This window comes from Humulus lupulus, chromosome 9 (assembly GCF_963169125.1).
Source record: "Humulus lupulus chromosome 9, drHumLupu1.1, whole genome shotgun sequence".
Lineage (NCBI taxonomy): Eukaryota > Viridiplantae > Streptophyta > Magnoliopsida > Rosales > Cannabaceae > Humulus > Humulus lupulus.
The window spans coordinates 83,377,969-83,405,022 of NC_084801.1; the positions used below are offsets into that span (position 1 = coordinate 83,377,969).

At 37.5% G+C, this 27,054-nt stretch overlaps 2 protein-coding genes and 1 pseudogene across 3 annotated transcripts in view; 2 read left to right on the plus strand and 1 right to left on the minus strand.

Moving 5' to 3' along the window:
• The window catches only part of LOC133802343 (protein NAP1), a 57,014-nt gene extending 35,298 nt beyond the window's left edge, over positions 1-21,716 (plus strand). For both annotated transcript variants that reach the window (XM_062240643.1, XM_062240644.1), the window contains 6 exons: positions 4,287-4,412; positions 4,515-4,654; positions 4,997-5,093; positions 19,153-20,144; positions 20,479-20,691; positions 20,849-21,716. In XM_062240643.1, coding sequence (XP_062096627.1) covers positions 4,287-4,412; positions 4,515-4,654; positions 4,997-5,093; positions 19,153-20,144; positions 20,479-20,691; positions 20,849-21,347 — 2,067 coding nt within the window. In that variant the 3' untranslated portion in view covers positions 21,348-21,716. The remainder of the gene's footprint in view (positions 1-4,286; positions 4,413-4,514; positions 4,655-4,996; positions 5,094-19,152; positions 20,145-20,478; positions 20,692-20,848) is intronic.
• On the plus strand, positions 16,499-16,599 carry LOC133802775 (small nucleolar RNA R71; annotated as a pseudogene).
• Positions 21,717-22,284: 568 nt separating the features above from the next.
• LOC133799839 (uncharacterized mitochondrial protein AtMg00810-like) lies at positions 22,285-23,163 on the minus strand. Its single transcript, XM_062237829.1, has one exon. It carries the CDS (start codon positions 23,161-23,163, stop codon positions 22,285-22,287), a length of 879 nt encoding a protein of 292 aa, XP_062093813.1.
• Positions 23,164-27,054: the final 3,891 nt, after the last annotated feature.

The following is a 27,054-nucleotide window of genomic DNA, read 5'->3' on the forward strand; positions in this document are numbered from 1 at the left end:
GCTATAATCATGGAATTTTCAGCATCCCACACAACATAATTGGGATCGATGGTGTCAGGTGCTTTGGTATCACTTGTGAGATAACTGATCTTCCATTTTCCTCGAATATACATGCAAACAAATTGAGACCAACGCAGAAAATTATGTTCATTCAGTCGGATATTGGTAATTTAAATGGAGTGTGAATCAGAATGTGTCATTTTCTAGGCAGCAACATGCAGTTTGGTGGTTGTTTGGATAGTGTTTCGGTCAATGGTAGTTTCAGAAGTATTGTCTGACATGGTGATAGTTGGCAACTAGGTTTAGGGTTAAGGATTGAATGATCTAGAGGAAAATGGAATTTGGCTCTGATACCATGAAAAACTATAGGAATCAAAGTTTTATGATTCTCATATATAAAAAAAATATTTGATACAATTGTGGCTTTAGAGCATTTACAGAGAGAATAAAAATAGAAAGAATAATCTGGTTTTAATGTAGAAAAGTCGACCTATATTTACACGGTATATTTTATATTTACACTAAAATATTTACTACCAAAAATAAAAGATTATACAATCAAATCTAGAGAGATTTAAGCATATTTGATATTTGACCAAATCTTAAGATTTGGCAACTAATTCGAAAATCTTCAACAAGAGTCATTGGAGAGTACTACAGGGCTTTGCTCCCAATTTTTCCGTCTCAGTTAAAAATTCAATGACATTTTCTTTGAGATAGAAAGATACCTTTGTTACTCCTTGTAACTTCAACACCCTAGAAATGCTTTAGCACTCCCAAATCCTTTGTGTGAAACGGAGTATGAATGAATGACTTGAGAGATGAAATTCATACCTTATCACTTCTAATAATAAAAATGTCATCCACATACACAACTAACAAAATGATATCAACCTTTGATTGTTTGTAGAACACCGAATGGTCAGACTTGCTTTTCATCATACCAAATTTTTCTACCGTCTAACTAAATTTTCCAAACCAAGCACGAGGACTTTGTTTCAAACCATATAAAGATTTTTGAAGACGACAAAGCCATCCATACTCACCTTGAGCAACTAAACCAGGAGGTTGCTTCATATACACCTCCGGAAGATCACCATAAAGAAAAGCATTCTTAATGTCAAGTTGATGTAGATGCCAGTTATGAGTAGTTGCTATCGAGATAAACAACCGAGCATATGTCAATTTCGCAACATGTGAAAAAGTATTTGAATATCCCCCTTTATAGGTTTGAGCATAGCCCTTGGCGACAAGACGAGCCTTCAATCGAGCAACGAATCCATCTGGATTGACTTTAATTGTGAACACCCATTTGCATCCTATAGCCCGTTTCTCTGAAGGTAAATCCGCCAAGTCCCTAGTACCATTGTCATCTGAAGCATTCATCTCCTTTATCATTGCATAATGCCAACTAGGATGAGATATGACTTCATGAACAGTTTTAGGAATAAAAATAGAATCAAGGGAAGCAATAAATTAACAAGAGGAAGACGACAAGCGTTATATGAAACAAAAGAAAAAATAGGATAGTACACTGACGCTAACCTTTGCGCAATGCAATAGGAAGATCATCGTTCGGATTTGATGACGAAGGAGCAGGTGCAGGACATGAATCGGGAGGTGGACGTTTGGAATAAACTTTAGTTATAGGAGGCTTGTCAGGAGCTTTTTTCGAGAGAGGGTCGAAAGATGTGATAGAATATACCAACAAATCATCATCCTCCCCCTGACGAGTAGGAATGGGTGTAGATGGAAAATAAGATGTCTTCCATGAAGGTAACATCAGTTGAGACAAAATATTTGTTAAGACTAGGACAATAACATCTATAATATTTCCGAAGACGAGAATGACCAAGGAAGACACACTTCAATGACTTAGGATCCAATTTAGTGACATGCGGATGAACATCCCGAACAAAACAAGTACTACCAAATATCATAGGATTATCATGAAACAATGACTTGTTGGAAAAAATGATTTTGTAAGGGAGCTCACCATAAAGAACAGATGATGACATCCGATTAATGAGGAAACATGTTGTAAAAATGACATCAGCCCAAAAAGGTTTAAGAACATTCATTTGAAATAAAAGGGCTCATGCAATTTGAGGAGGATGTTTGTTTTTACGTTCCGATACATTATTTTGGGATGCAGTTGATATACACAAGAAGTTTCATGAAGAGTGCCATGTTGAATCATATACGAGTGAAATAAAGTAGATCTATATTCTTTGGCATTATCACTCTGCAAAGTTTGAATTGAAATATTAAATTGATTTTTAATCTAAACACGAAATGCACAAAATATAAAAAACTACTTAGAATGATTTTTCATTAAAAATAGCCAAATTAACGAGAATAATCGTCCACAAAAGTAACAAATTACCTAAATCCAGGTTTAGACACAATAGGTGAAAGACCCGAAACATCAGAATGAACTAATTCAAAATAAACACCAACACGTTTATTGACTCTAGGACTCAACTAAAATGATGGTGTTTGGCAAATTGACACGACTCACAATCTAATGAAGACACCTTACTATATTGTGGACAAAACTTTTAGAGCAAAGGAAGAGATGGGTATCCCAACCGACAATGAGCGTTGAAAGCGGAAGTGACACTCGAACAAGCAATAGAAGGTTATTGTAGTGTATCAAGAACATAGAGGCCTCCAAACTCATGTTCGTTATCAATAATCTGCTTCGTCATAAGATCCTAAAATAAACAATGATTGGGAAAAAATGAGATGCAACAATTAAGATTACGAGTGAGTTGACTGACCGAGAGCAAATTAAAAGATAAATTAGGTAGGTGAAGACAAAGGAGGCAAGGGGGTAGGATTAATAGTGCCAGACCCACGAACACAAGATGACGATCCATATGCTAAAGTTACACTATGAGTGGAAGTGTGTAATTGAAAAGTTGAAAAGAGATGAGAATTACCTGTCATATGATCTGTGGCACCAGAATCAATGACCCATTTGGAGGATGAGGAAAGAAGACACGCATTGAATTTACCAAAGTTAGCAATAGCAGTGTCAGAAGAAGATGAAGGCTTGAGTTATTCTTGTTACTGTGAGAACTTGGAAAATTTATCGGCAAAAATAAGGATCAATTTGTCAGGAGCATCATTAGTAAACACAACAGTAGCCGAGTGTTTTTGCTGATTTTTGAACTGGAGCTTTTATGCTCAAATTTGGTGTGGCTTGATTTTTTTTATAGTAGTTGCAAATAATGCCTCCAGATGCTGGTGTTCGAGTTTCAAATCCTTGAAAACTACCTTCTTTGTGTCCACTTGGAGTAGAAGATCTCCAATGCGCATAATTATTATTATGACTTACCAAAGCACCATTAAGCGGAGAGGACAGTAATTTCTGTGCAGAGAACATGACTAAAGACGTTTTGTCAGAAGATATCAGACCCAGAAAGAACTTGTGCCTTAATAGAATCAAATTCAGGTGAGAGTCCTGCTTGAAAGCTCATGATAGCCATGTGCTCCCTCTGGCGTTGTTGAACTTTCACATTAGGACTAATGTGCAGCAACATATTAAACTCCTCATACGTATGTCTTTTTAAATGTCATAAAGTAGTTTATAAGGGACTGATCTTGTTTTTCCACACGATTAAACGCTTTGCAAACCTCATATATACGAGAGAGATTCCCATTTCTAGAATACAAAAATTCCAAATAAGCCATTAGTTCCTTAGTTGATAGAATAGATGTATTATCAAAGGGGTCATCTATGTTTCTAATAAGTTTGATTGCTTTAAAGGATCTAGGGTGGTTAGAGATGTTTTAATTGCTATTTATATATGTTACAATTAAGCCATCATTCTCTACATCTTATACAGTTATGCTAAATGAAAGTATGAAACTTATTGTATGTGTTACTTTCTTGCTGTTAGTATATGCTCACTTGGCTAGTTGTTTGAGGCTTGCAGGTATTTGCTATGTCATCTTGGTATGCATTGTTGGAGATTTTTATTTTATTTTTCTTGGGAAAAAATAATTGGCCTCCTTGCCTAATCCTAGACACTGCTGGACATTCTTTAATCAACTTAAGTTTTTAAGATTAGTAGCAACTTGACAATACTTCTGAGTGACCCATTACTTTGTCACTAATGGAACTTCGACATTTTCTTGCTGATGGCTTTGTCAAATCTTTGTACAAAGTTCTACATTATACTTAGTTAAATTATTATTTAGATAGCTAAATATATTTTGGTTCACATTACTGGACAATGGGAAAGGGAATGACTGCTACTTTTCTCCTTTCTGTACAGGTAACGAAGATTGGACGGGATGCAGTCCTTTATGTTGAATCTCTAATTGAATCTATAATGGGAGGACTCGAGGGCTTAATCAATATCCTTGATTCTGAAGGAGGATTTGGAGCACTAGAGATCCAGGTAATTATCTGCAGTTCATATTTTGTAACTAGTAAAACACGAAATAGCTGATGAAGCCTATATTTATAACTTTAACTTACAAGGGTTTTGTGAGAATTTCAGCTTCTTCCAGAGCAAGCAGCTTCTTATATGAATTATGCATCAAGACTTTCAATGGGTTCAACTAAATCTCCAAGAGGAGCAGGTGGCTTTCCTTTACCTGGCCATGAAAGTCATCCTGAAAGTAATAGTTCTATTAAAATGTAAGCCATTGATCCTCCTATAACTTATGTTCTATAGTATGCACTAGTTTGGTATTTCTGATTCAAATTATGTTGGAAGCAGAAGCTAGAAGTTAGGTCTTAGATATTTTAGCTTCTTTAAACAACTATGAAAAGTGTTGAGTCTATACCCATCATTACTTCTAAAATCATTTTCCATACACTTTGATATCAAGTAGATTTACCAGACACCAGTTAAAGCTAAAATTATTTTATTAATTGAGATGGTGAGCTGTAAAAGCAGTCCAAACTGGCCATACATCAATGTAAATTATTTGTTTTTTCACAAGTGGGTAATTCTATCTTTTTCATTTACGATTCCAGGTTAGAAGCTGCAATGCAGAGGCTTACCAATTTATGCTCAATTTTGAATGATATGGAGCCCATATGTGTTTTAAATCACGTATTTGTCTTAAGAGAGGTTAGCTTACTTCAATTAGTATCATTTCTCGATTTTCTTATAAATTTTTTTACCTGAATAATTGCAAAACTTTGATGTAGTCATGTCTGGTGACTAGTGTCTATAATAACTTCTCTTTTCTATGTATTTTTTTTTCACCAGCCTCGTATTCTTGTTTTCTTTGTTTTTTAATGAAATTGTCTGTCATAGGAAGTTTATTTGTTATGGAATGTCTTTCTTTCACACTAGCTTCGAATTTAATCAAGAAGTAATTTACAAAGACATTAATAATACAATTTTTTCTCTATTTCATGATAAGCAATGCGCTATACTAGCCTTACCTGCTCAAATGACATTTGAATATTTGTTAGGATTGGATTTTTAGAGGGCTCTTAGGACAGGTGTTAGGAGCTTTGTTAGAGAGGACAGGTGTAAGATTATAGAATAGTTTGTTAGTATGGGCAATGGAGACAGCTGGATACATAACCAGTGTAAGGGCTGAGCGGAGGGTAGGAAATGTACAAGTAGAATTGGAGATTAGCTCTTGGGAGGTTCCAGGTCCCTTGAAGTACCTGTGAAATCTTTTCTATTTGTATTTTATTCCACAGCCTGTAATAGAAACCTTCATTGTTTCTCTGTTTTGGGTTTTCACTGGGTGGGTGCATAACAATATTCCATCATAAATAATCAAAGGTTTGACTGTAAGTGCTCTGCCATGATCTAAGTTACCAAATAGAAATTGCTTTATGTGATATCATATAACACCATGCAATATGAGTTAGGGATTTTGATAAGAAACAGGCTATGGATGGGTCTTTCCATCCGTAATTGTAGTTTCCCCAAGTAATAATACAAGTAGAAAAAAATAAAGATAAGAAACAGACATTGGATCATGAGAAACTGTAAAGTATACCATATTTTGAATGATTAGTTCTGGCACCTTGTTGTGCAAAAATTAATGTGAGTGCAAGTGTACTCTGTCAACAACAAGTAATATAGTAATAAGTACCAGATATCGTATCCACAAGGACTGTTTCTTTAAGTTTTTAATTGTGAAACTAAGTTCTAACAAAATGATTTAAAGACACTAAGATTAATTAAAAAGATTGTGGTCTAAGAACTAAGTAATTAAATACTAATTAAATGCAGAAAAATAAAATAAACAACTCAGGGAAATTGATTCAAGGAGTACAAATGGTATAACAACAACTAAGATAATTATCTCCCAAATATGCAATTCTGACACTGATGCTGCAGCAACTGGAAGTCTATTAGCGTAGAATTTTAGTTTATTTTCATAGGCTTTCATCAAAGAACTATGACACTAATCTTTTAATTAAATCACATATGTCTATGCTAATTCAATTTTAAAGACTTAATTTAAGCACTAATTCCATAAGGCTATGCATGGTAATAATATATATCTATATCACTACAATCTTGAATTCAAAGAGTTCAAGCATGCACCATTCAAATTATGTGTCCATTAATTTCAACCTTTTCAGAATTAAAAATTAACCCAATTACCTACTAAAGGTGATCAATCAATAGTAAGCATTAAACATGATAAATATTTGAATGAATAAACATCAAGTTGCATAAACATCAATATAAAAATCAATACAATCACATATTAGGGTTCTAATTATCCTAGCTATTTAAAGTTTAGCTCATACTCATAATCTCAAAAATACCCAAATAAATGCAATCCATAATCTGAAAATTTAGATAATAAACTAAAAGGAAATAGAAATAAAGGTAAGAAATCAAGCCAAAGTGATGTCTCAAGTGGCTTTGTCCTCTTGCTTTTCCCTCTTTTCTCCTTCCTCTCTCCTCTTCCTTTACATTAATGGCTGCCAAAAAATGGGTATATTCATTTCACCAGGCGGCTGGGTGTGTTCTTCTCTGCCTGGTCGTATATCCTCCCCCTAGAAAGAAGACTATCAATACATTTAGTTTATACCCCTCCCTTGGGTCACGTGGGCCTTTTCTTTGCTTTATCTTTTAATTTATTTGTCTTCTTTACCACAAATGGACCAAGTACAATAAAAGCCCAAATATCCTTGTATCAATTACTTTCAGCCCAATTAAGATAATTACAACAAAATAAGTTAAAGACCATAAATTTGAAACTTCACACGTGGACTCTCAAAATAGAGCATTTGCCAGGATGCGATGCTGCAGCAATGCCACATCATTCCTCAAATTCTGATTCCACTTCACACTTAAATTCTTTCTCAAATTGCTCCAAACTCAAAGACCACCTATCAAGATAATGAACCAACATTTTTTTAAAGATTTTCCCAACATTACTATACTATTTAATATTATCCTACTTTAATTAATATTTAATGAAAACACAATAAAACTATTACAAAACATCACAAATTACTCTTCCTTGATAAAAAAATATAAGTTTAAAAGCATAAAAATAACTCTAATTCCTAGAGTTATCACACCCCCAAACTTATCTCATTGCTTGTCCTGAGTGATGACACAAACAAAACACAAAAGACAATCCACAAAAGACAAACTAAATAAAACAACTCAACACAACAAAGACACAAAATCAAAACATACAATTTGGAATCAATCTACAAAGGATATGCAAAAGTGGGGATAATGCTCTCAAATCAATTATGCAAATGATAACTCAAATGTGCTCACAAACCAAATTCCTCAAGTGTTAAAATGCTAACAAAACCAAGATTTGAATGTTATTCCGGTGAGTGTGTGAATAGTCCTTTCCAATCAATCCCAAATCCTTAGATCAAGTTAAGCAACAATCTTAAGGTTCAATTCATGCTTTCATATGTTGAACTCGGTAACCCCTCTCCACTAATGTAGTTTGCTTAGTAATCTAGATCAATAGGTCTTTATTTTTGGTTGTAATGTAAGCTAGGCTAAAGGTATGGATGAAATGGACATTTGTAAGCTAAAACCTCAACCTAGTTTGCCTTGGACCTCACAAACATATTGCCCTTTTTTTTTTTTTCAATAAAATGAACCCTCAAACTCACCCAATAATTCCAATTTTTCCACTTCTTTGAATACAAAACATATGCTCAATTATTACAAATACAAACTATATAAAAACAACTTATTTATTTACAACACACATTTTCTTTTTCTTTTTTTTTTTTGATTTTTTTTTTTTAATTAGTAATGAAAATAAATTAACAATGACATAATCTTAACTAAATTAAATTTGAGCATATGCATGTATATGAATAACAATGATAATCAAGAAATTGATGCCCCAATTTTCACTCCCCCAAACTTACACAAGGTTGTGTCCAAGACAAACTAAGCCTAAGGTTTGGTAGAGAAGAAAAAAGAGATATTCACAAAGGAGTGGGCTATTTAATTTCATGGGTGATAAAAAAATAGGCCATTAAGTTCAAGATGGGTTAACTAGGGATAATATTCAACACGGTAGGCAAAGGCTCAAACAGTCCAACAAAATTGCCTAAATCCTTTCTAAATTGCTAAGTCTCCTAGGATTTTGCCTCAAGGGAATTATTGAACCAATTCTAAAAACTTGAACCTTCATGCAGGCTCAACTTTTCCTAGGACTTCAGAATTTTCAAGGTTGAACTATGTCTATTGATTTGGATTCACACTTTTACTAAAGTTCTGTTAGCACCAAAAACTTTAAGTACTAAAGGCTCATTCATACACAAAAGCTATCATTTTTTATCACTATCTTTGAAATTTTATCATCAAGCCCTCCCCCAAACTTAAGCAAAACCATTACAAAAATTGATTCCAAAACAACCTAGACTCTAGACTCTACATAAAACACCCCTAAACAACATCTAAAACTTAAGACAAGAAATTGCAAGAAAGTAAAGCGACACAATAGCAAATAAAAACAACTCTCCTCCCAAACTTAAGAGAGAGCAATGTCTTCATTGCTACACAACACACAATAGTAACCACAAGAATTAAGAAAGAAACTAGAAACAAAGCATCATCAAATCAAAAGAATATAAAATAAACAAGACAAAAAGGCAAAGAAAAGCTCCCGCTACATCACTGGTGGCTGCTGAACGGCTAAAACCCCCGCTCTTGCGGATAGCTCCCTGATTGAGCTCCAAATTTTTTTTATATATTTTTTTTCGCCCGGTTTCAATGCTGCAGCATTAATAAAGAGCCTAAGAGCATAGCCGCAGCATCACCCCCAGTCTTTCCAGAATTCAAATTATCAGGAAACCAGCCATAAATACACCCATGGCTTGACTTGAAACCTGCCCAAAATTGCTTCAATTGACCCATAAAAATACAAGAATCCTCACAACCACCCTATAACATTAACTTATTCAATTCCACAACATAGACAATGAAGGAGGGAGGTGAAAAATACGAACAAAAACAATGTATACTATTTATATATATAATAAATTTGCTGCTCTCCAAGTATGTCTTTAATGTCAAGCACAGCAGCTCAACACATGACTTTTCAAAGATGAAGTGAGGTGGCCGAGGTCTTGTGTTGCTTAACCTCATTACCCCCAAACTTATATTCTTTCCCATTCACCTTAAACTTTCTTCCTGAATGCACCACAAGGATAGGCTTTGATTACAGAGAATGAATTGGCAAAGCTTGATTTTAGATGTTTGGAGTTTCCTTTCATCTGAGGATTAGAGAAACACACTCGCTGCCCCACTTCGAACCTTTGGGAATGAGCTTTCCTACCACACTTCTTTTTCTTTTTCTTCTTTGTATGTGGCTCTTGCAAATGAGACGATGCCTTCTTTATACTTGCCCCTAGCTCATTGTTGCTTTCAAATTCTTCAAGAGGTAGCCTCATCCTCACTCTCTTGCTATACGTTGTGGGTACTCCTTCCTCCATAGTAGAGTCAATGACATGAATGACCAAACACTCCCCCAACTCATCTGGAGAACGTATAGGATTGAATACCTTGAACGTTACTTGCTCATCTTGAGCTCGCATTGTGAGCTCCCCTTTTTCCACGTCGATCAAAGTTCTACCTGTAGCAAGAAATGACCTCCCCAAAATAATAGGCACCTCTATATCCACCTCATAGTCTAGAACAATAAAGAATATTTGGAATAAAAATAATTATTTTTTTTTTCTTTTCTTTTTTTTTTCACTGAAAGAAAACGTACAAATATATATAGCCTTTTCAGACTTGAAGCTGTTACAACTAATTAGCTAAAAACTAGGAAAGCTTGAAAATAGATAAAATACTAAGAAATAGTCAGACACACATTAACATAATTCCCTAAAATATTAAAAATATTAATTAAATATAATCATAATTTCCACACTCCCCCTCAAGTTGGGTTGTACAAATTGTACATTCCTAACTTGCAACTCAATTCTTCAAAGTTAACTCTTGGAAGTGCTTTGGTGAGGATATCAGCTATTTGTTGACGAGTACGAGTATAGTTCAGCTGAACAATCGAGTTTTCAATATCTGAAATGAAGTGTCGATCAATCTCAATATGTTTAGTTCTGTCATGTTGTACTGGATTCTTAGCAATGCTGATGGCTGCATGGTTGTCACAGTACAATCTAATAGGCTTCAGATTGCTGAGTTTTAAATCAGCTAGTACTCTTTGGATCCACATGCCTTCGCAAATACCTAGAGAGAGTGATCAGAATTCTGCTTCTGCACTACTTCTGGCAACCACGGCTTGCTTCTTGCTTCTCCATGTAACTAGATTTCCCCAAACATAAGAGCAGTAGCTGGAAGTGGATCTCCTGTCTTTATTGTCTCCTGCCCAATCTGCATCAGTGTACATTTCAATGTCTCTGTTGTCATTTCTTTTGAATAGCAGACCACTTCCAGGATTCATCTTTAAGTATCTCAAAATTCTCATCACAGCGTTGAAGTGTTCTTCATTTGGGTTGTTCATGTATTGGCTGACAACACTTACGGAGAATGCAATATCTGGCTGTGTGTGAGCAAGGTAGATGAGTCGACCAACAAGTCTTTGGTATCTCCCCCATTCAACTGGTCCACTTTCTTTGTCGATTCCAATCTTTTTGTATGCGCCCATGGGAGTATCGGCCGGTTTACAGTCCGTCATTCCAGTCTCTTCTAGCCGATCAAGAACATATTTCCTTTGTGAGATTACTATGCCATTCCTAGAACGAAGCACTTCCATACCAAGGAAGTATTTGAGAGATCCTAGGTCTTTAATCTCGAATTCCTCTGCAAGATGGTCCTTCAATGCTGTTAATTCTTTCTCATCATTTCCTGTCAAGATTATATCATCCACATACACTATTAGGACAGCAATCTTTCCTTCTGAACGAAATTTTACAAACAGTGTGTGGTCAGATTGACACTGTGTAAACGAGCTTTATGATGAACTTGGTGAATCTTCCAAACCATGCACGAGGAGACTGTTTAAGTCCATATAGTGCTTTCTGCAGCCTACATACTTTGTTGTTGTTTTGTGGATTCTCGAGTCCTGGTGGTATCTCCATGTATACTTCCTCTTCAAGATCACCATTTAGGAAGACATTTTTTATGTCAAGTTGATGCAAGTTCCAATCACAGTTTGCAGCAATAGAGAGTAGAATTCTGATCGTATTTAATTTGGCTACGGGTGCAAAAGTTTCTTGGTAATCAATACCATAAGATTGCGTGTATCCCTTTGCGACCAATCGAGCTTTTAATCTTTCAATGCTCCCATCTGCTTTGTGTTTTATAGTGAAAATCCACCTGCAACCTACTGGTTTCTTTCTTGGTGGCAGCTCTGTAATCCTCTAAGTATTGTTCTTCTCAAGAGCAAGTACTTCATCAGTTACTGCCTGTGTCCAGCCCTTATGCTTGAGAGCATCAGCAATAGTAGTTGGAATTTGAATGCTGTCATGAGCAGAGATGAAGGCTTGGTAGGATTGAGACAATCCATTGTAGGATATATGTTTGCTGATTGGATATTTTGTACATGATCTAACCCCTTTTCTTTGAGCAATTGGAAGATCAGCGTTGTCAATAAGAGGAATATTTTCATGTAAAATAATGTCCTTACCTGAGTTTGTTTCTGTAGGGGCTGGATTAGGTTCCACTGATGATTGGTGTGCAGGTAGTTTATTCCTTCGAGTATAAACACGAATTGGGAGTAGGGACTGATCTGTCATCAATGGCTGCTGGTCAGTGTTTGTGGTTGGATTTTCTGGCTGATGATTAGAGCTGGATTCGGAGTGTGTGTGAGGTTGAGAATGAGTTTCCGAGGGCTGTTGGTCAGTGAGTGATGAGGGGGCTGTTTGAACAGCGATTATGTTTTGCCAAAACTGGGATTCCTATCCATTCTCCCCCTGAATGGTAGTTTTGGAGTAAAAAGGCTGAGATTCAAAGAAGGTAACATCCATGGAATTGTACACTTTCTTTGTAGTAGGAGAATAACACTTGTACCCTTTTTGGTGCGAAGAATACCCAAGAAAGATACATTTCGTGGAACGGGGTTCTAATTTACTCCTAAACTGTTGGGGTATATGGACAAATGCCGTGCAACCAAATATTTTTGTGGGAAGAGATGATGAGAGTAGTCTACAATGTGGAAAATGATGAAGGAGACTTTGATGAGGATTGTGAAATTTTAAAACTCTAGATGGCATTCTATTGATTAGATAGGCAGCGGTAAGTATAGCATCTCCCCAAAAATGTTTAGACACATTAGAAGAGAACATTAAGGATCGAGCTACTTCTAATAAATGTCTATTCTTTCTTTCGGCAACCCCATTTTGTTGAGGTGTGTGGACACATGAGCTTATATGAATAATTCCTTGATCTAAGAGATAAGATCCAAGTGTAGATTTGAAGTATTCTAAAGCATTGTCAGTTTTAAGAATCTGAATTTTGGCTTGGAATTGTGTTTGGATCATCAAATGAAAGTGTTTGAATATGTTTTCTACCTCTGATTTGTCTTTCATTAAAAACAGTCAGGTTAGCCGTGTATGGTCATCTATGAATGATACAAACCATCTAGAACCAGAAATGTTTTGAACCCTAGATGGTCCCCATACATCACTATGAAGGAGTGAAAATGGTTTAGAGGGATTATATGGAAGTGGTTTGAATGTGCTTCTAGTGCTATTTGGCAAATTTCACATGTGAATGAACTAGGATTTTTATTAATGAATAGAGATGGAACATTTTTTCGAGATACACAAAATTGAGATGACCTAACCGATAGTGCCATAACATAATCTCACTATCTTTATTGATATTGGAATTAAAAGATTGATAAGACAGGGAAATTGAAGCTGAACACTTTGAGTCCAGGTTGGGAGAGTTGAGGATGTAAAGGCTCGAGCACAAGCTAGCACTACCAATCATCTTCCTTGAATCTAGTCCCTGAAACACACACAAGTTTGGAAAAAATTTAGTTTCACGGTGAAGATCACGGCTTAATTTACTAATTGAAATTAAATTGCACTTGAGAGATGGAACATGGAGAACTGATTTGAGAATGATGTCCCTTGACAAAATAATTGAACCTGTTCCCATGACTTTAGTCAATGATCCATCAGCAACTCGAACTGTGGAATTAGAGTTACTTGGGCTGTAGGAGCTGAACAAAGTGCCATCTCCTGACATGTGATCTGATGCTTCGGAGTCGACGATCCATGGTCCAGGAGCTATTTTTCCCACTGTACAGGCTGTTGAGGATGATGCAGAAGTCACGTGTTGTTGGCTGAAGAGTTGTTGCAAGACCTCAATTTGCTCCTTGGTGAATGGGGCTTCAGGTTGTGGTGTTTCTTTTGTCACGGCTGCAGCATTACCACGATCCTCTAAGTTTCGAGGCTTCAAATTAGCTGGTTTTCCATGTATTTTCCAGCAAGTTTCTCTGAAATGTCCAGGCTTTCGGCAATGATCACACCATGGTCTTCCCTTCCGAGTTTTGTTTTCGTTATTCTGTAAACCTCGGGCAGCAAGTGCTGATCCTTCTTCGACTGGTTCTTCTTGTGGCCCCATCATCACTTTTCTTCTGCTTTCTTCGTGTCGAACTACTAAGAAAGCTTCTCTGATATTTGGGAAGGGCTTCATTCCCATTAATCTTCCTCTGACTTCATCTAAAGACTTGTTGAGGCCGAGTAAAAACTTGAATGTCCTCTTCTGCTCAATGATACGATTAAATGATGTGGCATCTTTTGGACAGTGCCATGAAAATGCTTCAAACATGTCAAGCTGTTGCCAATGTCGAGAGAGAGTTGAAGTATTGTGTTACAGATAGAGATCCTTGTCGAAGATCATGGAGATATGCCTCGACCTGGAATAATTCTGAGGTGTTTTTAGAACTGGAGTAAGTCTCCCTTTTAGCATCCCAGATTTCCTTGGCTGTCCCATAGAGAAGGAAATTTTCACCTATATCATTGTTCATGGAGTTAATTAACCATGACATGACTAATTGATTTTCAATCTTCCATGTTCGGTACTTGGGATCCTCCTTTGCTGGTGCTGTATTGCCGGTGAGGTAGTCTTCTTTTCCTTTGCCGCAGATGAACATCAGTACCGATTGCGACCACTGGAGAAAATTCTGTCCATTGAGTCGGTGACCAGTAACAATCGTGTGTAGTCCTTCAGATCCTCCTTGTGGATTTGTGGCTGAGGGATCGGTATTGGTTGAAGAGATTTCGCTGGCTGAGGAAGAAGTGGTTTGAGATGCTGAACCATATTTAGTCATGGTGAACGATTGAATATGATTGAGAAGAGGCGATAGATATTTAGAGATTCGGCTCTGATACCATAAAGAATATTTGGAATAAAAATAATTCTTTTTTTTTTCTTTTCTTTTTTTTCACTTAAAGAAAACGTACAAATATATATAGCCTTTTCAGACTTGAAGCTGTTACAACTAATTAGCTAAAACCTAGGAAAGCTTGAAAATTGATAAAATACTAAGAAATAGTCGGACAAAGAAGAAGTCAGACAAACATTAACATAATTCCCTAAAATATTAAAAATATTAATTAAATATAATCATAATTTCCACAAACAATAAAGTCAGCGGGAAAAATGAATTTGTCAACTCTTACCAACACATTCAATTTTTCCATCAGGGTGAGCGATGGATCTATCAGCTAGTTGAAGGGTAACTGTTGTAGGTCTAACCTCTCCAATCCCTAACCGCTTGAACACAGATATTGGCATCAAGTTTATGCTAGCACCCAAATCACACAGCCATCCCACTATAAGAGTCTCCACTAGTACATGGAATGGTGAAACTTCCTGGATCTTTCATTTTAGGAGGCAACTTGTTCTGCAAGAATGAGCTAAACTCCTTGGTTAGAGCTACAGTTTCAAACTTCCCCAACCTTCTCTTCTTTGTAAGAATATCTTTAAAAAATTTCGCATAGTTGGGCTTTTGTTCAAGGGCTTCCACAAGTGGGATGTTAATACGCAACTGCTTTAAAACATTTAGAAATTTCTTGAATTGAGCATCTTGCTTTTGCTTCTCAAACCGTTGGGGGAAATGGAGGTGGCTGCTTTGAAACTGAGCTGTCTGGGTGCTGATGCTGCGGCTTTCCTGCAGCATTCTGGGCAGAGGCAGATTTTTGTACACTAGGAATTTCAGCATCTTTTTGAATTTCCTCATTTATTTGGATTGAAGAGGGCTCACCCTCGTGCCCAAAATTTGTCTTTGGAATTCTCCAACTCCTTCCCACTTCTCAAAGTGATTGCTTTGCACTTCTCTTTACCTTCTCGTCTTGGATTTATGGTGTCACTTGGCAATGAACCTTGGGGTCGGCTACGCATCTCATTAGCAAGTTGTCCAACTTGAATCTCCAAGTTTCTCAATGATGTTGCTTGGCTTTGGATCATGGCTTCATTCTTCACTGTATACTCCTTCAACATGTCCTCAAGAGAGCTAGATTGAATTGCTTGTTGTTGTGGTGCTTGTGGGGGTTAACCCGATGGGAAATTTGGTCTTGGAGGCAAAGAAAGAATTGCTTGGGCCAGCTCCTTGATTACTCCATGAAAAATTGGGGTGTTGCCTCCATGATGAGGTGTAGGAATTAGAATAAGGACCATTCCTATTTTGGTTCTTCATGTAACACACAGCTGGATTGGAATGACAGTTCTCAAAAGTATGACCCTCACCACAATACACACAAGAAATGTTCTCCATTTGCCCCATTTGTGTCCCCATAGGCTGTCCCATTGATTGATTCATCCCCATATTCATTGTCTTGAGCATATTAGAAATAGAGGACACTTGGGCTGCCAAAGAAGTGATGGCATCTACATCATGAATACCAGCCACCTTTCTACCTGTAGACAATCTAGAAGTGGGCCACTGATAGTTGTTGGATATCCTCTCAAGGATTTCATATGCCTCATTATGGGACTTAGCAAGAAGAGCCCCGTTCGCTGAAGCATCAACCACCACTCTAGTATGAGCGTTGAGACCGTTATAGGTCTCCATCTGGATACAATGTGGAATGCCGTGGTGAGAGCATTTGCACAACTCCTTAAACCGCTCCCATGCCTCGTATAAAGATTCTTCAAGTTGTTGAAATGAAATAATCTCATTGCGGAGCTTGGCATTTTTAGTGGGAGGAAAATACTTCATCAAAAACCGCTCAAGCCAATTCTTGCCAAGTACTCACAGAATCAGATGGCAAAGAGTTCAACCAAGCTCTAGCTCTGTCTCTCAAGGAGTATGGGAACAACTTTAGTCTTAGTGCATCCTCTGTCACTCTGAGCAGCTTGAATGAATCACTCACTTCAATGAACAATTGAAGATGAAGGTGAGGATCCTCTGTTGGCATCCCAATGAACTAGCCCACAGTTTGAAGCATCTGGAACATGACTGGCTTCAATTCAAACTGTGGTGCCTGAATTTCTGGACTAATGATGCCCGGATTGAGCTCATTGAAGAGGGGGAGAGCATATTGCCTGATAGCACGATCTCTGTCATCAGCCACAATAACTGCATTTTTCCCATTGTTGGCAGCTACTCCCCCTTGCTACTTGATCTTGAGCAGCTCCTGCTAGATTTACTGGTGGATCATGAGCGACTCCGGCTAGATTTGCCACCCTTTGAGCAACTCCTGATAGATTTGCTGCCCTTTGAGTGGTTCCCTGTTGAGCCCCTTGCTCAGCATCCATCACTACTACTTCCCTTTTTGATTTTTGTATCTTTCGCCTTCTTCTAAAGGTACGCTCGATTTCTAAATCAATGGGAAGTAGTTCAGGGTCTTGATTTTCGTTCATAAACTATATAATCTGAAATTGCACGAGAATCACCCAAGTTAGCACAAAAGAATTTAAACCAAATTGCGAGATACTTAATTTCACAATAAATGACTTTAAACAGTCCCCGGCAACGGCGCCAAAAACTTGTTGTGCAAAAATTAATGTGAGTGCAAGTGTACACTGTCAACAACAAGTAATATAGTAATAAGTACCAAATATCGTATCCACAAGGATTGTTTCTTGAAGTTTTGAATTGTGAAACTAAGTTCTAACAAAATGATATAAAGGCACTAAGATTAATTAAAAAGATTGTGGTCTAAGAACTAAGTAATTAAATACTAATTAAATGCAGAAAAATAAAATAAACAACTCAGGGAAATTGATTCAAGGAGTACAAATTGTATACCAACAACTAAGATAATTATCCCCCTAATATGCAATTCTGACACTGATGCTGGACTGATACTGCAGCAACTGGAAGTCTATTAGCCCAGAATTTTAGTTTATTTTCATAGGCTTTTGTCAAAGAACTATGACTCTAATCTTTTAATTAAATCTCATATATATATGCTAATTCAATTTCAAAGACTTAATTTAAGCACCAATTCCATAAGGCTATGCATGGTAATAATATATGTCTGTATCACTACAATCTTGAATTCAAAGAGTTCAAGCATGCACCATTCAAATTATGTGTCCATTAATTTCAACCTTTTCATAATTAAAAATTAACCCAATTATCTACTAAAGGTGATCAATTAATAGCAAGCATTAAACATGATAAATATTTGAATGAATAAACATCAAGTTGCATAAACATCAATATAAAAATCAATACAATCACATATTAGGGTTCTAATTATCCTAACTATTTAAAGTTTAGCTCATACTCATAATCTCAAAAATATCCAAATAAATGCAATCCATAATCTGAAAATTTAGATAATAAACTAAAAGGAAGTAGAAATAAAGGTAAGAAATCAAGCCAAAGTGATGTCTCAAGTAACTTTGTCCTCTTGCTTTTCCCTCTTTTCTCCTTCCTCCCTCCTCTTCCTTGACATTAATGGCTGGCTGCCAAAAAATGGGTATATTCATTTCACCAGGCGGCTGGGTGTGTTCTTCTCTGCCTGGTCGTATATCCTCCCCCTAGAGAGAAGACTATCAATACATTTAGTTCATACCCCTCCCTTGGGTCACGTGGGCCTTTTTTTTTGCTTTATCTTTTAATTTATTTGTCTTCTTTACCACAAATGGACCAAGTACAATAAAAGCCCAAATATCCTTGTATCAGTTACTTTCAGCCCAATTAAGATAATTACAACAAAATAAGTTAATTAAGATAATTACAACAAAATAAGTTAAAGACCATAAATTTGAAACTTCACACGTGGACCCTCAAAATAGAGCATTTGCTAGGATGCGATGTTGCAGCAATGCCACAGCATTCCTCAAATTCTGATTCCACTTCACACTTCAATTCTTTCTCAAATTGCTCCAAACTCAAAGACCACCTATCAAGATAATGAATCAACATTTTTTTAAAGATTTTCCCAGCATTACTATACTATTTAATATTATCCTACTGTAATTAATATTTAATGAAAACACAATAAAACTACTACAAAACATCACAAATCAAATCACTCTTCATTGATAAAAAAATATAAGTTTAAAAGCATAAAAATAACTCTAATTCCTAGAGTTATCACACCTCCAGTAAATTTTTGAATTGACTCCTAAATTTTCTGCAAGTTTCTTATTGCACTTTCACCTTTAATTTTAAATAAATTATGTATAACTTATTCTAACTCTGTTCCTTGCCTATTTTCTTGTTTAGCATTTATCTTTCCTTAAATTGTAATTTTCCATATAAAAAGTTCTCAATCATTATGTGCAGTACATGAGAGAATGCATCATTGGGAACTTCAGGAGGAGAATGCTTTCGGTCCTGAAAACTGATAATGATCTGCAACGCCCCTCGGTTTTGGAGTCACTGATACGCAGACATATCAGTATCATCCATTTAGCAGAACAGCACATCAGCATGGATCTAACTCAGGGTATTCGAGAAGTTTTTCTCACAGAGGCATTCTCTGGACCAGTTTCTTCTCTGCATTTGTTTGAAAAAGCAGAAGAGCATCATACAGGATCAGCTACTGAAGTTGTTTGTAATTGGTACATAGAAAACATCATTAAAGATATATCAAGTGCTGGAGTTCTTTTCGCTCCCATACACAAATGCTTCAAGAGCTCAAGACCTGTTGGTGGATACTTTGCTGACTCAGTAACTGATCTCAGAGAGTTAAAAGCCTTTGTTCGTATATTTGGTGGCTATGGAGTTGACAGGCTAGACAGAATGTTGAAAGAACACACAGCAGCTCTTTTAAATTGCATTGACACATCACTGCGATCAAATCGTGAAATGTTAGAGGCTGTTGCTGGCAGCCTGCATTCTGGTGACAGAATAGAAAGAGAAGCATCTATGAAGCAGATTGTTGATATGGATACAGTAATTGGATTCTGTGTTCAGGCTGGGCTAGCTCTGGCTTTTGATAGAGTATTATCTGAAGCTGCAGGAGTTGTGCTTGAAGAAGGTGCACCCTTGATACACTCATTATTAGCTGGAATAGTTAAGCATATTCCTGAAGAAATACCTGAGAAAAAGGAAATTAGAAGAATGAAAGGGGTGGCAAACAATGTTGGTATAGTCAGTGATCATGATTCTCAATGGGTGAGATTGATCTTGGAAGAGGTTGGGGGAGCAAATGATGGTTCATGGAGCTTGTTATCATATTTATTCGCTAGCTTCATGACTTCTAGTATCTGGAACACCACTGCCTTTAATGTTGATACTGGGGGCTTCAACAACAATATTTATTGTTTGGCAAGGTGGATTTTGGTTTTCTATATTATTATTATTATTGAAATGGAAACATTTTCTTTAAAGTTATTAGAAGGCATATGGTTGTGAATTCATGATGAACTTCAATACTGCCTGCTAAGTTTCCAGAACTAGAATTTATACTTCAAATATCTCATTTGGGTTTCTTAAACAAAAGAACATCCTCTCCTCTGTACTTTTTTAGTTAAATTTGGTAAAATATCTCAATTGTGATTTCTTGGCACTCCAATGAACAAGTAATTAGAAGCCAAACTGGATTATCTGCATATGTACAGTTATTGTTTTCTTACTAGCCATTACATTTTTCATCAAATACTGCAGGTGCATCAGTGCTGTCATTGCCGGAAGTGAGTTTGTTAGATTGGAACGTGAACATCAGCAGAGACAGTCTTTCTCCAATGGACATGTTGGCGAGTCAGTGGATTCTGAAGTACAAAGCCGTTTGTCAGCTGAAACAAGCATAAAGTCCACTATGCAGCTCTTCATCAAATTCTCCGCAAGCATCATACTAGATTCTTGGAGTGAAACTAATAGGTATGTGATAACACACTAGTGTGGATTTCTTTTTGAAATATTCATGTTAAATATTAGAACCTAAACAATTATGACAATTTATTTTCTCTACAGATTGCTATATTATTCTTCATGACTGCATAGAATAGTATATAACCATTTTAGCTTTTCTGCACAGATCTCATCTTATTGCGCAGCTTATTTTCCTAGACCAACTATGTGAGATTTCTCCTTATCTTCCAAGAAGCTCTCTTGAATCCCATGTTCCGTACGCCATTCTCCGTTCAATATATAGTCAGTATTACTCAAATTCTCCTTCCACACCACAAGCATTGTTACTCGGCGCTTCACCCCGGAATTCACCTGCTCTATCACTTTCACATGGGTCTCCTGTAGTACGGCAGGCACGCGGTGACTCAACTCCTCAATATGGGGGTAATGATTCTGGGTTTTTCAGAGGATCGTCATCACACGGTCCCGATCAGATTTGTGATACTGACAGTGGAAGCATAAGGAGTGTTGAAAATAGACACCGGAATGTTCGCCGTTCTGGGCCCTTGGATTACAGCTCAAGCCGGAAGACAAAGTTTGTGGAAGGCTCAGCCTCTGGGAGCAGTGGTCCTAGTCCATTGCCAAGGTTTGCAGTGTCAAGATCTGGACCTTTAGCGTACAAGTAGAAGTATAACCAGGATGAGAAATGCGAAATTATGAGGGTAAATTAGGTATTTGTGGATGAATATTTCATAAAGCATACTGGAGAAAAGACATGTATGTTCAAACAAAGTTTTGGCAACATGTGTACCTAGAATCACTAGGCCTTTTCCTCCTTGTAGTAGGTTATGTATATTATTTCCATTTGTTTTATTTCTTATTTCTTTAGTCCTTTTCCCCTAAACATAGGCAGGTGTATATTCTACCTATGATGTACACGCTAGACAAAATGTGTGCAACTTCATTCCCTCTACAAGCAGCTTCATAATCAAAGAGTGGTAGTGTATTATTGCAACCCTAAATTTTAAAAGTGTTTACCTATTTTTGCCGAAAAATTTGTATGGGCTAAAATTCAACTATATTTGTACAAGGGAAATTTAAAATATATATGGGAAAATCTTCCGTTTTTTTAGGGAATCTTCAAATTGCAAATCTTTTTATGGGAAGTTCTTAATTGATATTTGATCGGTAAGAGATTTTTCTAAGATAAAAATTTTATATAGGGAAAGACTACCGTATGTCCTTGTAGAGATAGAAAGTTTGGGAAATTTGTGTATATTCTCTATAATGATAAAACTGTAGAAAGGGGTTTACATGAACTGTACAAGAAGAATAAAAGAATAGTTGTACACGTGGTATGTACCACAGTTGAATACACATAAAGAAATATACTACAATATTACTTAACATCCCCCCTCAAGCGCAACGGGCAAGTAAGAATGTTTAACTTGGTTTGTAGTGACTGAAAAAGTTGAGTTGGCAAGGGCTTAGTAAGGTAGTCGACAAGTTGCTCAGCAGAGGGAACAAATTGAACAATCAAAGTCTTGGTAGCAACACGCTCTTTGACAAAATGAAAATCAATCTCGACATGCTTAGTGCGAGAGTGAAGAATTGGGTTGGCAGTCAAGTAAGTGGCAGTGATATTATCACACAAAACAGTAGGTGGAACAGAGGAAGAAATGCCCAAATCAGTAAGAATTGATTCCAACCAAGTTCAGTAGTACCATGTGCGATGCTCTTATATTCAACCTCTGTAGTTGAGCGTGAAACCACTTTTTGTTTGGAGGAAGACCATGAAAAAAGATTGCCCCCAAGGAATATACAATAATCACTAGTGCTTCGATGATTATCCGGGCAAGAAGCCCAATTGGCATCAGTGTAACAATGGAGTGAATAATCAACAGAGCACAGAAAATGAAGACCAAAGTACGGGGTACCCTTAAGATACCGAAGAAGGCGCTTGACTGCTAACCAATGAAGATCGGTAGGCTGAAGCATAAACTGGCATAACTTGTTGACTGAAAAAGATATATCAGGACGAGTAAGAGTACAATACTGAAGAGCCCCAACTACACTGCGATATTCCGAACCATTAACCAAAGGGGCGCCATCATGAATAGACAACACTGAACCAATGGCCATTGGCGTAGCTACTGGTTTGGAATCAAGAAGAGATGTATGGTGGAGAGGATCTGAAATATACTTGGTTTGACAAAGATGAAGGCCTGTAGAAGACCGAGTGACCTCCAACCCAAGAAAATAATGAAGATCCCCAAGATCTTTAATGGAAAATTGCGACTGAAGTTGAACTAAGAGGCGCTGCAAGTAGAGTGATTTGTTCCTGGTCATAAGAATGTCATCAACATAAATCTGGATTATAATCACACAGTTTGATGACCAAAACATGTACATACTAGAATCTGCTTTAGAGGCTGAATACCCCAATGATAAAAGAGCAGAAGAGCTTAGAAAACCAAGCACGAGGGGACTGTTTGAGGCCATAAAGGGACTTCATCAACTTGCAAACATGAGTGGGTCTAGAGGAGTCAAAAAAGCCAGGAGGCTGCTGCATATACACATCTTCAAGAAGATAACCATGAAGGAAGGCATTGGATACATCAAGTTGACGAATAGGCCAATCCTTACTCACGACTAAATGAAGCACAACTTTGGTAGTGGTAGCCTTGACAACAGGACTGAATGTCTCAAAGTAATCCAAACCTTTAGTTTGGTGGTATCCTTTTGTAACGACTCAAAGTAGCTAATAAGGCTTAGGGACTTGATTAGCGTGCCTGGAAGGCAATAAGTGAATTATTGTTATAATATGTGAATTTGTGTGAATATGTGATTGGTGATGCATGTTTAGGTGAATTAAATATGCATGTGGGCCCCGTTTGGTTGTTAAGGGCATGTTTGTAATTCTAGCCCATTGAGGGCATAAATGTGATAGTTGTAATAATTGTGTTATACTTGTGATATATCTGTGTTGCACGATCAGAGATTGTAACGACCCCAAATTCATTATTTAGGCTTAAGGGCCTGGAGTAGTGTGCCTGGAGGGCATAATGGGATTCTGTGTGTGTCTTTAACGAGTTTTATGCATGATTATGATTTAATGCACGTTATATGACTATTTGATCATTTGAGATGCATGACTATGTGAATTAGTATGCATGTAGACCCGATTGTCTTAGAATGAGCATGATTGTAATCTGGCCATGTTAGGGCATAACTGTGATAATTGTATTATGTGAATTGTGCCATGTGAATGTGGTGTTTTTATCAGGATGCACGCATCGAGACGGTCCTAGTGAGCCAATTAGTCTAGAAGTCACAACGGGATTTTGTACTCGGCTCGGGGGGAGCCTAGGGGTACTCTGGGAATCTTATAGGTTGAGTTGTGAATGAGGGGTTATAGTTACTGGCAATTGAGTAACCTGGGTAACCATTTGTAACTGCTTTGGGTAACAAGTTTTAAGATAGAAAATGATAGAATTGAAATAGAAGTGTAAAGACTTAAGTGCCCTTGAAGGTTTAGTTAGGAAGGATTATTAAGAAGGGGTAAAATGGTCTTTTGGCAAGGGTAATAGACAAATTGCAGCTGGGATATAGGGGGGCACGGTTTGGGCATTGGGCATTTGGGTGTTTTGATAAAATTAGAAGAGAAGAAAAAGAAGAAGAAAGAAAGGTTAGGGCAAGAAGAAGAAGAGAAGGAGAAGTGGGAGTCTAGGAGGAGATCAATGAAGCTTTGTGTGGATTCTCCATTTGAGGTAAGGGTTTTATACACATTTAAGTTTGAGTTCTGTTTTGATTTGAAGAATTTAAAGCCTAAGCTAAGCATTTTAAAGTTTTGGGTTAGTTGCTGAAATTAGAAATCTAAGGTGTGGATTTTGGGTGTAATGATGTTTTGACCTTGATTCTAGTGTCTATAGGTTGTTAGATAGTCCATATGAAGTCTTGATTTGGTTTTGGGGTCTAGATATTTGTTTGGGGTGATTTGGAGAGGTTGAATGTAACGCCCTACCACCTTAGAGCCGTTACTAAGTGAGTTTAAAACAGAATTTGTGCATTTAATTGACTCTAAGTGGTTTCTAAAACCGAAACTGTGAATAAACCAGAGTTTAAGGCTGTATTCTTAGAAAATGTTTAGTTTCATTAAAAGCGTTAATTATAAAACATCTGGGATCCCAAAATAAGGTTTACAAAATATTTACAACTCAAAAATAGATTTACACTTGATCAGCTATCAAAAGAATGGTTAAATACAACCATATACAAAATGCCCCCAACCAAAGCAGTCGGGCAGGCCGAACATGTACGCGCCGCCCCCACGCTCTCCATACTCATGGCCGGTTGACTGACTCCTTGCTTTTACCTGCCACACGGACCACCCGTGAGCCGAAGCCCAGCAAGAAAATCCAAATAACACATAACATACGCAAATAATATAGCTGGCATGATTCACTGATAAATAGGAAAAACCATCATATTAAACAAGTACGGCCATGCCGCCCCAGAGGCCTTACCAAAGCCTGGGGTTTCGGTTCTCACCGCGAGGATAACTCATGTATCCTTTGGGTCCCACCCTGACTATAAGCATCCCATGTGCTTGAGTGTTACTTCCGGCCCCACGGCCATACCCGGCCTATGCCGCTCTCGGCCCATGCCGTTCATTACATTATAATCACACATATAGCACATTCGAAATAATCATTCACACACATCATGATTCATTTAAGATTAAACATTTGCACATAATACAATCTCGGGCCATGCCCTGCATTCACACAGTGGGGGCCATGCCCTATTCTCGGGTGTCACGGTTTTCTTACCTGTATTCCGTGCTCTCCGATGCACCACGGTCACGAGCACGGTCCTCTAGCACGAGCCCCTCCGAAATCCTAGTTATAACACACACAAAACACTTTTAATACTAACCAAACCCAAAACCACTTCCCGGGACCAATCCCGCACTCTCGGGACTCCCAAAATCCTAAAATAAGTCATTGGAAACATCCCCCGAACCCCTGGAGCAAAAGCTCAAAAATGGAAATTTTGGTGTCCTGAAAATGGCCTAGTGCCGCGGCGCTTCCCTATAGCGCCGCGGCGCCCAGCGAGTCAGAGAACCACCCTCGCCTGGACACAGCCTCACGCCGCGACGCCCAAGAACAGGGCCGCGGCGCCCCATCGCGAACCCAGAATTTCTGGGTTTTTCACCTTCAATTCCTTCATCCAAAATAACTCCAAACCAACCCAAACACATATCTCAACCCCAAAACTCAATTCCAAGCCTCATATGAACAATCTAACAACCTATAGACACTAGAGACAAGATCAAAACATCAACACACCCAAGATCCACACCTTTGATCTTAAATTTCAGCAACTAACCCAAAACTCAACAATGCTTAGCTTAGGCATTTAAATTCCTCAAATCAAAACAAAACCCAAACTTAAATATGTATAAAACCCTTACCTCAAATGGAGAATCCACACAAAGCTTCCTTGATTTCCTCCTAGGCTCCCACTTCTCCTTCTCTTCTTCTTCTTTTCTTTTTGCTTGCCCTAGCCTTTCTCTCCTCTTCTTTTCCTTCTCTTCTAATTTTATCAAAACACTAAATGATCCAATGCCCAAACCGTATACCCCATATACCCAGCTGAAACTTGCCTATTTGCCTTGCCAAAAGACCAATTTACCCCTTCCTAATAATCCCTCCTTAGCTAAACCTTCAAGGGCACTTAAGTCTTTACACTTTCATTTCAATTCTACCACTTTCTATCTTAAAACTTGTTACCTACAGCAGTTACAAACGGTTACCCAGGTTACCCAATTACCAGTAACTAGCCACTCATTCTCAACTCATCTTATAAGATTCCCGAAGTACCCCTAGGCTCCTCCCGAGCCGGGTACAACATCCCGTTGTGACTTTTAGACTAAATGGCTCACTAGGACCGTCTCGATGCGTGCATCCTGATAAAAACACCACCTCACATGGCACAATTCACATAGTACAATTATCACAGTTATGCTCTAACATGGCCAGATTACAATCATGCTCATTCTAAGACAATCAGGTCTACATGCATACTAACTCACATAGTCATGCATCTCAAATAATCAATTAGTCATATAACGTGCATTAAATGATAATCATGCATAAAACTCAATAAAACACACACCAAATCCCATCATGCCCTCCAGGCACACTACTCCAGGCCCTTAAGCCTTAATACTGAATTTGGGGTCGTTACATTGAAGCTCGGGAAAAACGCATGGAAAACCCAGAAAATCTGGGTTCGCGAAGGAGCACCGCGGCCCTGTTCTTGGGCGCCGCGGCCCTTGATGGGAGTGCCGCGGCCCTAGGCCATTTTGGCAGCCCAAAATTTGAGTTT

Bases quoted from the DNA above. Each gene is read 5' to 3' on its own strand.
- LOC133799839 (XM_062237829.1), bottom strand. From the start codon at position 23,163: ATGGCCTCAAACAGTCCCCTCGTGCTTGGTTTTCTAAGCTCTTCTGCT.